The sequence below is a fragment of the Thunnus albacares genome, chromosome 13 (assembly GCF_914725855.1).
Source record: "Thunnus albacares chromosome 13, fThuAlb1.1, whole genome shotgun sequence".
In the NCBI taxonomy this organism is placed as follows: Eukaryota; Metazoa; Chordata; class Actinopteri; order Scombriformes; family Scombridae; genus Thunnus; species Thunnus albacares.
The window spans coordinates 3,141,914-3,156,117 of record NC_058118.1 but is presented as its reverse complement, the minus strand read 5'-3'; the positions used below and the strand labels follow the sequence as shown (position 1 = coordinate 3,156,117).

General features: G+C 41.0%; 1 protein-coding gene across 4 annotated transcripts in view; it reads left to right on the top strand.

Annotated features, from left to right (window-relative positions):
* robo3 (roundabout, axon guidance receptor, homolog 3 (Drosophila)) overlaps window positions 1–14,204 on the top strand; it is an 87,593-nt gene that overhangs the window by 47,830 nt on the left and 25,559 nt on the right. For all 4 annotated transcript variants that reach the window (XM_044371448.1, XM_044371447.1, XM_044371446.1 and 1 more), the window contains 2 exons: window positions 8,445–8,569; window positions 11,717–11,888. In XM_044371448.1, the coding sequence (XP_044227383.1) occupies window positions 8,445–8,569; window positions 11,717–11,888 (297 nt within the window). The remainder of the gene's footprint in view (window positions 1–8,444; window positions 8,570–11,716; window positions 11,889–14,204) is intronic.

Below are 14,204 nucleotides of genomic sequence, written 5' to 3'. Positions count from 1 at the left end.
AGACTTAAAGGATGCCATGTTGGAGGCATTACCCCCACTACCACTGTTGCTTTTCTGACTAATAGGAATGAGGGACAGTCTATTAGTATGTAAGTACTTCTGGAAACGCTGGGAGTAGGCTTTTGATTTTCCACAACTGCACTCCAGTCATGCTGTAGCTCATCTAGGTGGAGCTTCCATTACCACAAAGACAAAGCTTCCAATAATATCAGGGCCTTTAATGTAGTATACAAACACACTTGAATACAGAGAGCATAGTGGAAGGGATCCATAGGGGATAAATAAATTAAAAGAGCATAATAGTGCTGTGATCATATACTGACTAATCACACATGCTCTGGCAATTTAATTTTCTCTCTGGGGATAAAAATGCTTCTATACTATGAAAAATAGTCACATTATAATGTTTCTCCTTCAGCAGACACACAACAGAGACCTCAGCTAACAGAGCAGTGTAGTTTGTTAGTGTAGTGGAGACCTTTTTACCATGGAAGTGAAAATATTGTCTCTACAATGCAATGTATTACAGTACTTGAGCTTTTCACTGGTATTCATGAAAGACAAACATGCGATTGAAGAATGGAGTTGCAATTTTTCACAGGTGTCGACTGTCAGGTGGCTTTTTTCTTTCCAATGTCACAACAACAGCAATGGAACGAATAGCGAGGAGTGTAAATGATGGGTTATAGGAAGCGTTCAGATAACACAAAGAGAGGTCTTAACTGTTGTGTGTGTGGTTGGAGAAAGTATTGTCTGTGTATCTCCGGGTTTTGTCTCTTTACTGCACAATTCTTTCTCTGAAAAGAGCCGGGCGCTTTCAAGGTAGACATCATTATAACATTACATATTTCTGCCTCTCAGTCACTTCACATATGCGTAGGCAGGGGTGATCGAGAGAGATGAAATAACCCTTTTAAGCTGTGACCATGTCCATTAGAGAAACAGTTCTTTGTAGCAGAGAGCAAAATATGTGAATAGGCCAGTCCCTTATTGGCCCGTGCTGCATAAAATGAACCAATGTTTACTAGTTATTGCCTCTAATATTGAGTTTTAAATAGTTGACAATATGTTCCCATATGTAGTCCTCTGCTGGAAATGCAATGTAAAGACTCAGTACTAAGCAAAATGATTTGTTTTTGCTGTGCACTCACTGTGAAATGAGCATACTTTAGCAATTTTTTTTTTTTCAGATAAGGGCAATCTTGAATAAATGGAATGTTTGGTGTGGAATGCCCAGCCGCTGAAATGAATGGGCAGTTCTTGGACTGAAAGTAAAAAAGGGTGAAAAAACATATTTTTGAAGGGCAAATGGAGAAAGTGAACATTTTCCTTTTCATCTGACACACCCATATGTTTGGAGCACAAAAAAATGCTTCATCAGGCTGATGTTAAGCACCATCTTACATTACCTGGCCATGATTTCCATCTTGACATTGGTCAGAATAACAAATTGGCTCATTCGATTGCTCACACTACAAGGTCACAGACTAACATATCAAGTGTGCTTGATAACGATCAAGACAATGTAAAGAGGGCAGAAGCCGAGGACGGCAATTAAACTGGGGCACGCCAATCATCTCACGGCGGGGGGCCGACAAAGCTCCGAAGTGACCTTGCTGACGTGACGATCCTGAAAACTCATCTGTTCTGGTTTGCACAAATGCCCCTTTATAATAATTTTCTCTGAAGCCATGTCCCACTTTCCAAATGTAATTTACACCTTGATGCTACCGCAGTAGGCACACTGGAAGAGCAGTTAAAGACATTGAAATGTGCTTCGCCATGTGTTGGTTCAGGTTTGAACTCACTCAATCAGTCTTCTTACTGCACACATGATTCAAGCAATCTCCCATGTGTTTCCATATTTACCCTAGTCACTTCCTGGAGTTAGTGAGCAAGAAAGAAACACTAAACACAAACAAAAACTTTATTTTCTCTGTATTTCATTGGTATTGCCTACCAAATGAAAGACACCAGCATGTAATAGCACACGTGCTGCTGAACAACCCTGCTGAAGTTTCTTGCCTTTTTTTTTGTTGTTGTTGTAGTCTTATTTATTTATTGTATATTTATACAGTATTAAACATAAATGTTACCATTTGATGTACTGTACCAGAGTTAGCTTATAGCTCATTTTCATCTGCAGTCCCTTTGGCAGGTCACAATTAAAACATAAAACAGAACAAAGTAAAAAACACATAGGACACATAATACAAAGCTACACACAATAGCACATCACATACACTCATAATGTAAACTTATCAAATTAAAAGCAAGATTATTTGTGTTCATGAGAAATGAGATCAAATGTAGAGTCAGTGGTTACAGAGCTGAGTAGCTTTTAGCAGATTTTTTTAATTTGGTTTTAAATATACTGATAGAACTGCAGCTCTTCATATCGTCAGGTAGGACATTCCACTGAGTTGTGCTTTTCACAGAGAAAGCTGATCCTACATGCAGTGTGATGAAATGGTCTGCTACAATCTTATTTCTTTGCCCGGAGTGACACAGTTGTCACAAGTCAAGTAGACTTGGGCTCAACACGAAGTTGCATCGCGTGGGAACAGCTTTTACTCACAGCAGTGGGGGGATGAGTCTCTACCAAATATATATCCTGACAAGTTGAGTCTATCTCAAGCCTGATTTGAGTCAGTCCCATCTGTAAATGCGTAGCCAGCCTCGGGGAATGAAAAAGCAGGAACGGGGAAGTAATATACAGGGAAGCAACTGCAAGTTTTACAACAAACTTTTACAGCTAATGTGTTGCTTTACATATAGTACGTACAGATGGGAGCCAGGATTACCTTCATTTTGAATTTTATGCAATTGAATTTCTATAACATCTACGCTGTATGAATGGTAGACTTCTTTGTCTTGCCTGAGGGTGCTTTAGCATTATAAAGGCAAAGAATCACAGCACTGCTTTTTTACAGTATAACTTATTCTTGGTCTATTTAAAGCTGTATCAGCCCTCCAATTCATGTATTGATGTTGGATAAAGAGGCGGGAGTTCTGGGCACAAAGGTCCAACTCCAAATTAAATAAAAGCATGGATGAATTATGGTCCAGCTATAATACATTATGCCTGGGAAATAACCACCTCCTCAATCATTATTTCAGAATGGAAACAGTGTCAGGAAAAAAAAAGTCTGTGTGTGTGTGTATTTGTGTGCCAGAGAGAGAGAGGGAGAGAGAGAGAGAGAGAGAGAGTGAAAGGGTGTTATATGAAAGGACAGAGCTAAAGACTCATGCAGTAACAGCGGCAGCAGCAGCAGCATGACAGAGGGTTTACTCAAGCGTACGTGTGTGAAACGCGCTGTCTGCAGCAGCGTGGGACTGGGACAGCTGCCTGTCACATCACGGCCCCTGAGGAACTCCTGCTGGGAGACTGTGTGTGTGTTTGTGTTCCCCCGTGTGTGATAGCTTCAGTATGTTGGTGCAAATCACACGTCGAGTATGTGGGGGGGAGTAGGGGAGGTAAGCTTTGGTTGTAAAACACTTTGTCAGCCTTTGCTGTGTGATTGAGCAACACGCCACGTTCATACAGCAGCATTGGAACAAACCGTTCGCTCTGACTGTCTCAGTGGGAGCCCAGTATGTGGTAAACATCTGAGCCAGTTAAAACGCTTTATTTTGTTCATGAGGATGTTCCATTGATGATGTTCCTTCCAGAACCCAGCTAAAGCAGGAACCAGTGAGTCGCTAGACAAGGTCATTAATATCGGACAATTCTTGAAACTGAAAATGAGCACGCTGACTAGCATGTCAGATTTTTTTGGCCTTCTTTTTGCCTGACAGTGTGTACAAGCTGCTCCATACACGCCTCATCCTGAGCATCTCTCTCTGGCTGCTCCTGCCTGATCATGTTTGCGTGTCATGTACATCAAGAAAGACTGCAGGCTAACATTTTGTCAGGGTTCAGTGTAGTCTGATATGGCACTCTGCCATGTAGCAGAAACACGTCACGTAATCTGACATAGTATCCATCTGGAAAGACATATATTATAATACAGTAACTTTAACTTTAGCCCTCACTTAATCCCCCTAAACTCAAGTTAACCTGTTTAAAAAAAAAAAGTAAGGACTGGCCAAACTTTCTTTCTTAAGAGAACATTTTGCTCCTTGTCACGCACAAGCATTCAAAGAGACCGAGCACTTCACACTCTCCAGACTTTCCTCCTTCAAATCTTATCGTAAAGCTGTGGAAATTCAACTTGCAGTCCTTGTCTATTTTTGCCTCCCTCTTGGCATGTTAGCCTTGTTATGTGTTCTCTAGCTCTGGCAATATCCAGCATATGAAAGAAGTCTCCAGGCTCCTTTGAATTCCTATCTCAATAGTTTCATTCTTTATTTAGACATTCCCCAATTTACTCCCAGACACTGCCTCCTGCAGTTATCAGTTTATGAGCCATCATTTTTGCAGACCAGCTTATATATTTCATAAAACTGGAAAATGAAGGTGTCGTGGTGTTTGATAACTAGAGTTAGACAGTTTCTGTCTTTTTTTTTTTTAGGGCGCTTTAAACAACAAAAGCCGTCATACCTAAAAGCCAGCAGCCCAGAGAAACGAAATGACTGTACAAGCGACGTGCTGTGCAAATAGCTTCCATGACATGCAGTCGTTGTTTGCCGATTTTTGTCATGTATTTTTCAGCTGCTCTGTTACAATCCATCTCCCTGTTTCCATCCCATGTGAGGATGCTAATGTTTCTTCCTGCCCTAAATCTAAAGCTCAGTGTCGCGCTGAGTGCACCCATTATTGCTAAGTATTTATTATAGCCTTAGGCGATGTGGCGGCTTGCCTCCTCAAATCAAACATTGTTATTCTCCAGACAGGGCTGTGTAGAGCACCAAAAACAGCGTTTTAATAGCCTGAATATTCCTAGCTGTCACTGTATTTGGGTCAAAGTTACGGCTTTGTGTCAGGCGCGAGGGGAAAATGTTCAGGTGTTGACAAGGTTTTGTCAAACAGCCTGCTTAACCCGCAGTTCTGATACAGCGTCTTTTCTTGTGTGTGTTCATTACATCTGTGTGTGTACATGCCGGAGGTTGCGTTGCATACTGTAACAGGCAAGTATTACACTGCATTTCTTTAATATTTCAGGCCTTGCATCAGCCTTGACAGGAATCCTGTCCTTGAGGTAGCACGGAAGTGAAAGCAGGGGCTCAGTGGCATCAGTCTGTATTCCACTGTGTGTGTGTGTGTTCACATCCAGAAACACTGAGCGCATGTTTAGGCTTCGACATGTAGGGTTAGCAGGGGGGCTGCATGTTTGATCCCAGGACATGACCTTACCCATCTCGGCCGTGTCTCCTTAGCTGTAATTTATCCTGCGGTTGACACATGGATCCCCTCCTGCTGTGCGTGGTGGAAGCAGCCTTTGGGATAGGAAAGGGGGTCACGGTATAAAATGTCCATGCGGGGCAGGGAATTAATCTTGGACACTCACCTGAGGTGAGCAATTACAGGGAGCAAGCAAATCAGTGCTGGAGATTGGGAAGTCAGGGATTCTTAACTTTTTCACCAACATGTCATATCAGAGAACATTTCACTACTTCACACTCTGCTTTTACTGCTGGCCTGATTTTTCCTGACTCGACCCACCCCCGACTTTTCTCATTTATCTTGGTTTCCAAGCTGTTTTCTTCTCGTTCAAGCACTCAACTGAACTCTGACCCTCTCAACAAAACGTTTTTTGGGTTTTGGGTTTTTGGGTTAACAAAGTCAAGCAAAGCAAAGAGTCTCAAAGAGAACTTTAAGAGGCACAGTAATCCTCCCTGTCATGCTCAGGTTTTTGTTGTTTTTTTTATCGTTCAATCACTTGATTCATTATTAGATTTTCATTTGAATTCACAAAAAAGGGCAAATTATTGCATGTTTACATCAACTACAGTATATTCTAGAGAGGGCACACGGTAACATTACTCACTGCATTGAAGAAAAAGAATTCTTCTGTCATTTAGATGCTTGTGAATGTAGATTCTACATAAGACAAAGTGTTTGGAATCTCTCCCATCCATTCTTCTTCTTCACTTTCACTGCGAAACTGTGTTTGTTTTTGACTTGTCTCTCTATTCTGTAGAAAGGTTCTTTCTCTTTCTCTCAATGCTAATTGAGACAGAGAATGAAAGAGAAACAGGAGATCAGGTGGGCAGATGAGAAATCAATTAGGACTAGTGGAGGGCATCATTATGCATTCAACCCCCTCCACCCCCCCTCTGTGGAGGAAGGCCTGTCACTTGCTACAGAATCAATAGAAATCAAAGAGTTTTGATTGATCTGTGGTTTTCTGAAATAACACTCAGAAAACACGGTCATTTTCCTGATTGTGTGTGTGTGTGTGTGTGTGTTTGTGTGTGTGTGTGTGTGTGTGTGTGTGTGTGTGTGTGTGTGTGTGTGTGTGTGTGTGTGTGTGTGTGTGTGTGTGTGTGTGTGTGTGTGTGTGTGTGTGAAAGTGAGACAGTCCACTGTTTATTTTCAGCCCCCTTCCCCTCTTGCTGTCTATGTTCAAAGACATCTGATTGGCCTGGTGCTCGGGATCAGAAAGGTGACCCACAAACCTGAATTTGGGCTGCTGTGGGTTCTGGACTGTCCTTTTAGATAGATAGATAGATAGATAGATAGATAGATAGATAGATAGATAGATAGATAGATAGATAGATAGATAGATAGATAGATACAAGATGAGATAAATTATCATGGTCTATAGCTTAGGCTCAGGCTTCATCAATCAAAGTCAAAAAATCAAGGTTACAGAGAGACTTACAGGCTTTGGAAAGGTACTATACTCACTTTATAGCAAAGGAGAGGCTCAAACTTTTGTAATTGCACCGTGTGTGCGTGAATATGAATGAATATTCAGTATTTGTTTTTCTGTTAAGAATGTGTTCTTTAAGGGATTCAGTTTTTTCTCTGTGAGTAACCTGAAAGCACCACTGAATAAAAGTATTTTGTATATGAACTCAAATAGATGACCCAGTGTTAAGTATCAAACATGTCGCCATTAATGTCATTGTCTTGCCTTGATATAATGTGTTAATACTTGCTATTTTGACACAAACCGTTCTTACCTTATAACATGTTTAATCAAGACTAATTGGTTTGTAGCCTTGATTGAATATTTGGACATGATGAATATTTGAACATAGTTAATCAAGGGTTAAAAGCAAGCAGCAGCTGATAATAGAATAGCAGCCTGGTGATTTATTAGTTATCTGCTGCCACAAGGCTCCTGACTTATTTTCTTCTCAAAGAACTACACTATGTTCATTAACTGTGTTAATTGAGATGGGAGAAAAAACATGTCTTGGCTGCCATGGTATCAAACAAACCTTCATATTCATACTTCTTTTCAACTCATTGCGCTTTAGGGACACAACTTGCATCAAAATGTAAACCCCTTCATCTCAAAATCATACCTCTGTCAAACCTGAATGCACATCACACACAGATGGTTAAAATCAGCGGAACCTATCTTTTACATTTCTCTGTGATGACGGATAATCATCAGCAACAACCCTGAAATCATCAGTTTTTCTCCAGTCCTTTCATCATTTTGTACTATCAGTATATTGTTTGATATTACTAAGACTTCTTATATTTCTGAAATGCTGACAATCTCCTCTATCCATTTATAAATAGCTATTTGTGCCGTACTGAAAACTTCCAGACATAAAGACAAAAAAGGAAAAACATTTAAAATTACATTTTGTTTTGTTTTTTTTAAATAAAAAGTCTCCTAGAGCGTGATTAGTACTATTCACATGCGAAGTGACGGCATTTTTGAATAGCCTAACTTGCAAAACAATATACAGTATGGCATGCCTGGGAGACACATAGAGTGTCTATGCCATGAACATGTAAAAGGAGCGACATCCTAGTGTTCAAAGGGTTAATATTTGTGCCTTGTGTGGCCTTCACTGTTAGTGTTGAAGCAGTAAAAGCGAGCTGTGACACTTCATGATCTGCAAGTGAGAATAAGCAGCTGATGTAAAGCAGACCTAGTGATGTAAATGTTTGAAAGTAGCAGCAGAGACTTGCCTTGTTCTGTTTTATGCTTACATACAGGTATGTGTACATGTGATAGGGTGCCTCTATCTGAGTACATTCATGTCTGTGTGCAAGTGCGTGTGTGTGTGTGTATGTGTGTGTGTGTGTGTGTGTGAGAGAGAGAGCGAGAGAGAGATAAAGAGACAGTGAGAGCTGGAGTGAGAGAATTGTCACTTATGAGTTGCTATCATCACCAGTGGCCTGTCACGGCTTAATGCACTCAATGCCACTGCTGGCACATTCTCACTGTATTAAGCTCACTCAACACACTATGACCACACGCACACACACACACACACACACACACACACACACACACACACACACACACACACATAAAGAAAGACGTCATTTCTATTGTGACCTGAGAAACATTTCTCTCTATCCTCTGCAGTGCCCCCCGAGATCGTGGTACGGCCACGGGACCAGATCACAGCTCCGGGTCGCACCGTAACCTTCCTCTGCGGCACCAAAGGAAACCCTCCCCCGGCTGTCTTTTGGCAAAAAGAAGGCAGCAAGGTAAGAAAAGCCCTGTGACACGTATCAAAGTCAGCTCTAAAACACCTTCTGTTTTATAAAGAATGACAGCGGTGCTTCCCTGCAGACATCCATCAGGGTCTTATGGTCAATTTGTGTCTGACAGAGGGTGCATTGGAGCGCAGTGTTTGAGTGGCAGGGTGGGCTAGTGGTTAACAGGGCTCCTATTGGTAAGAGAAGTTTCTGCACTATCACATTAATTGGAGTTGGAGGAGTGAAGCCATAGAAAATGAGGTAATTTTACAAACAGGCTGCATCACAGGAATGTAGAGTATTGTATTAGAATGTATTGTACCACGTTTTCAGGGGTTAGATGGTGGTTCTCAATGTTTTCAGTTGTGTTTTTTTTCTCAGTGCAGATTTCTAATTTCCAGACTGGTAATAGCAAGGGTAATATAGGGGCTCTTGCACAACTGCCCATACTTGCATGGTATGTGGAGTAGTCAGCCTTGACATATTAAAGCGATCAGCCTGTGGACCAAATATGGTGTCATCTGCATCCAACATCCTCACCTGACTGCCAGTTGAGGAATTTTATTGTTCTAAAACCACATGACCATATGTTTAATGCCGCAATCAGACAAGATTTTGCTTCTCACTCATTTCTGTGTTGAACGGGGCGACACAAATTCACCCAGGTTCACGAACTGACCTGCCATTGACATCTAAAATTGCGTTGCTCTCCAATGTCCAGCTTGTTTGTTTATATTTTTGTTCTATAACTGCACAGTGATATAATACAAGCAGCAGAGAAGAAGAGATGCTGCCTGTCTGTAGTGAGTGCAAGGAAAGAGGCTAATGACAGTCAAATGTTTGATCAAACACTATATAACTTACAGCTTTGTGGACTGCTGGTGTTAGCATTCTGGCCATGCTAGTTCCCCTACCTGCACTATTTCCTGTCCCTACACAAGTCAACTGGCAGATGAATTTCAGTCTGACTGCAACATAACTCATTCATGGTCACATATGTGTGACTATCCAATTTTCTTCATAGTATATATGTAAATGCATTTTTTTCTGTCATACTGCTCTTTTTCTATTTAGACCCATCTGTTTGGAAATACCTGTAAAACTGCATGTCAGTAACTTGGCAGTTTTGGAGACTGGAAAAGGAGAAAAAAAGTATCTACAGTATTTATGAACAGCGTTGTGAGATCTGCTTAGGTCTTCACATTAGACTGCACTCTTGAAAGTAACAAAGGTTCAAAAAGTGAAAGGAGCAGAGCAGTTTAAACCAGGATTTTGCATCCTTGTGCAAGTTGTCGTGTTTCCTGTTTGCTGATGCAACAGCAATGTGATGGCCCAGCAGGGGAACCAACTAAAAATGCAGCTAAACCCAGCTTAACTGGGAATAAAATTAAATAATACGTACAGTATATGGTTAAACAACAGTTTTTGGTACTATTTTACCTGATTTTTTGAATTTTAAACAAACGTTGATGAATTCCCACATTCATTTCATTACATAAAGAGCCCTGAAGGTAACTTCTTGTAGTGCTAATATGCTAATGTGAGCTGGTTCCTTTACCACTCTGCCACTCTGATACATGTGCTTTAAAGAGAGCCTGCATCTCTTCTCACTGTTCATGTTCTTGACTGTCATCCTGTGCTTTTATCACTGTGTGCTGTAGTTTAGTGCCAGTGTGACTCACACACACACACACACACACACACACACACACACACACACACAGACGCAACCACACATTCATACACACCTCATTTTCCCATCATCCACACAGGGTATTATTCACCATAGAGTGAGTTTGCACAGGCCTGCATTTCTTCAAAAGTGTATGTGTGGGTTTGTGCATGTGTGTGTGTGTGTGTGTTTGCGTGTGTGTATGTGTGTGTGTGAGAGAGAGAGAGAGAGAGAGAGAGAGAGAGACAGGCGAGCCTATGATAAGCTTTGCAGCCTGTTGGAATGCGCTGAAAGACCTGATGAGAGAGCGTGGGTGCCTGTAGCATGGCTCCCAGGTACAGATTAGAGGGGGAAGAGCAAGATTGGAGGAGGCCTGGAGAATGTGTGTGTGTGTGTGGGAGAGGGAGAACAAGAGTGGAGGAGAGAGATAAAGAGGAGAAAGCATGGGAGAAGAAGAGGAGCATGAAGCATGTGGGTAGCATGATGGAAATGGTGGCTACCTTTCAGTAAAAATACTCAGGAAATGATTATTATATTTCATACTGGAAAAATGACAAAGGAACAAAGGAACTATTAGTGGAAGCTAATATAAAGAAAATATTTCTGATTACAGCTATTGTAGCTGTGGTAGGAGAAGGTTGTTCTGTAATATCGTGCCCTGTTGAAGTGCCCTTGAGCAAAGGCTCTGACTCACTGGATAAAAGTAACAGCTGAGGGTCTGCAAGATGTAGATGTAATGAAATAGATTAGTGACAGGCACAATGCACCATTTATTTCCCAGATTTTTTTTTTTTCACACTGAGGGCCGATACTGAAAATTAGTTCTCGACTACAATAATGTATTGCGGTGTCGTGTTATGTGGAGCCTTTTCAGCAAGCCAACTTTTGTCATGAAACTGGAAACCTCTGTTAACATCTGTTCATCCTCCCTGCTGCCGTTCCTCCATCCATCCCTTGACATCATGCCTCTTCTTCTGTTTATTTGTGCACGTCTCTCAGCTAGAGGTCACACATAGACTCTTGCACAAAGAGATAAAGTTTCATGTTCTTTTTACAAAGTTGAACTCAGGTCTGTCATTTGAAAAACAGAGTTCAACTTTCTCTCCATGGCCGATCACTGCTCTTTCTTTTTCTCTCTTTTACACCGCATTCAGCTTTATTCTCAAGTGACCCCTAGTATCTATTTTGTCCAAATGAACATGTCAAAACAAGCTCACAAAAGCTGTTATCCTTGAATGTTCAAGAGAGCCACATTTAATACTTAACATTGTGTACAGGAGCAAAAATCAGCCTGGCATTGACAGAACTTCCTTTGTGTTGTAGATACAGAGTGTCGAGACTTTTCCTTTCAGTATTTTTTCTTTTCAGTATCAGCCCCACTCGGTAGAAGCATTAAAAAAATAAACATTTGTATTAGGCTTGTTGTGAAAAAAACAAGCTAAATGAAAAGCACAACTAATATGCATCATGTTTTTCCTCTCCAGACCTTGCTAATCCCCATCCAGGAGCCAACTCAGTCAGGTCGCTTCTCTGTGTCGCTGAGCGGTGAGCTGACCATCACTGACGTCCATCCCGAAGACTCTGGCTATTACTTCTGCCAGGCCCTCAGCGTGGCTGGAAGCATACTGACTAAAGCCCTGCTAGAGGTGGAAAGTGGTGAGTGTAAACACACACAGGCAGGTGGGGTGTGGGATTGCAGGATTATAGTAAACTGATCACAAAAAATAAAGAAACAGCGATCACATTACAATAAAATAATAATCATTTTTTTAAAAAACTGATTTTGATGTTAGCTACAGAAAAATCTACTACTATATTTATAACTGCATCTTCCTGTTTGATGTTCATACCCGCTGTAGTTGTTACTGGGCTTTTGGCCAGTGCTGACGGCAATGTCTTCCACTTCCACTAACCCTAACCCTGTCATATATTTGCTCATGACCTGAATTCAGAGTTCAGTTCAAACATCCTGTTTTGCTGTTGATTGAATGCTCTACCAAAATTACCCTTCTTACAAATCCTTTCTTAAAATGCTTGAAAAGTTGCACCATTTCTCACCAAGAAGTGTATTGTCTCGCCTCTATTGGGCTGATTGTTTCCATTATTTTCCTATTTTCACACCCCCAGGTTGACATTTTTGACATTCTTATCAACAGAAATAAGAGCTGATTGTCCATCAGTAGCATTTGCCACAGAAAGCAGTGTGTTTTCTTACCTTGGAGCTAGTTGTACACTCTAATAATAGCCCCTTTTACACAGCTTGTTCAAGGTGGGAACGTTTTGTTCTGTGTAAAAGGTACAAACTCGGAATAGGGGTCATTGTTGTTCCACCATTAAGCCAGCAGCGGAGGTAGTCACATTGCTGGATTGACGTCTGTGTAAAAGGGACAGCCAGCATGGTGAGACTACATACACACACTAGATGCTGATGCTGTTGTTGTATGCTGTGTACAATCACAGACAGGCGCGGCATTACTTTTCTTTACGGTAATATTGCGAGATCTCAGTATAAAACGAGCTTAAAGGTAATGAGTCTAAAGGAACAATTGTGACACATTCCCATTTAACTGGATAACAAAAAAGTTAGGAGACAAGAAGTCATGAAGTTTACACTGTGTGTAATAGTAAGTATAAATTGTCCTTTTCCTCATTGAAAACTAATCTTTAAATTTAGTATTCTCAGCTTCATATTTGATTAATATTTTTTCAGAAACCACCCTTCTCCCCTTTTCTCTCATGTGTGCCGATAAAAAGCTGAAAAACCTTCAAATCCATCTCAAATTAAAATATCTTTCCCCCAAATGAACAAACAGCAGGAGTCCTTATCTAATGTAATCAAAAGGGACAACTGGTGATAGTTCTATGCAAATAGCCCTGCTGCAACATATGCTCCAATCCACCCCCCACCTCCCCCAACCCCCCCGCTCCCCACACCCCCTAACCCCCCCCGCCCCTTGTGTCCCTCCATTCAGGGGGCAAACTGGGATTTTGTTCAGCTCTATCTACACTAACTCCTGTGTTGACTTTTCACATTTTCAGCTTCAGTTATCTGATGATATCAGAGCTTTCTACAGTACAGAATACAAATGAGGGTACACTTCACATCTGCAGGCAAATGTTAAATGGGAGAGTGAGTGAAATGTTCTATTTTTTGCTCAGTCATTGCGCATCGAGTGCTTTGTGAGCACTGGTTGCCACTACTGAAAAGAACGTAAGAAAAAGGAAAGGAGAAAAAAAAAGCCAATGATTTTCTAACAGTGTTCATCTCCTTCTACAACCATGTATGAATATGCAGAATGTTATTAGCTTGTCCAAACATACAGACATGGAGCATGGCCATGTAAGTCCATGAGTTTCTTGGTGATGACAGTCTGTGGGTAAATACCTTGTTGTTTTATACCCTACAACCACATGCATGTAGATGTATTTTAAAGTCACTCAGTCACCCTTCAAGACTATATTCCAAATAATCCACAGTCATTCAAAGGTATAGTGTTTGTTGAAAGGGCACTTTCAAGTATAATAAATCATGAATACTGCATACATTGAGCTTCCACTCAATGTCTTGTCAAGTGGTCTGTCACTCTGACAGAGGGTAACTGTATCAACACATTCCTGCCTGAGAAAAATCTATGTCATCGATTTGCTTGCTGAACTGGGGCAGGACCAGAGAGAGGTGGACCTGGGAGCCTTTGGGAGGGCACGTTTTCTTATAGTGACTTTTTTACATTTCAGCACAATGGCAGCACATGTGCTGATTTTACAGGCAGACTTAAAAATTTGTAACCTAAAGACCAAACAGTTGTCTGTACCAGGGCTCTCTCTATACATTTTTGTAAATCAGGCTTCCAGTGAGAAAAGTGAACAATGCCCAGTAATTGAAATAACACCCAAATAACACATCAAACATATCAAACAGGCATGTAATGCATTTTAGACACAAAGGGAGAGGTAATATTTCCATTTAGCCTA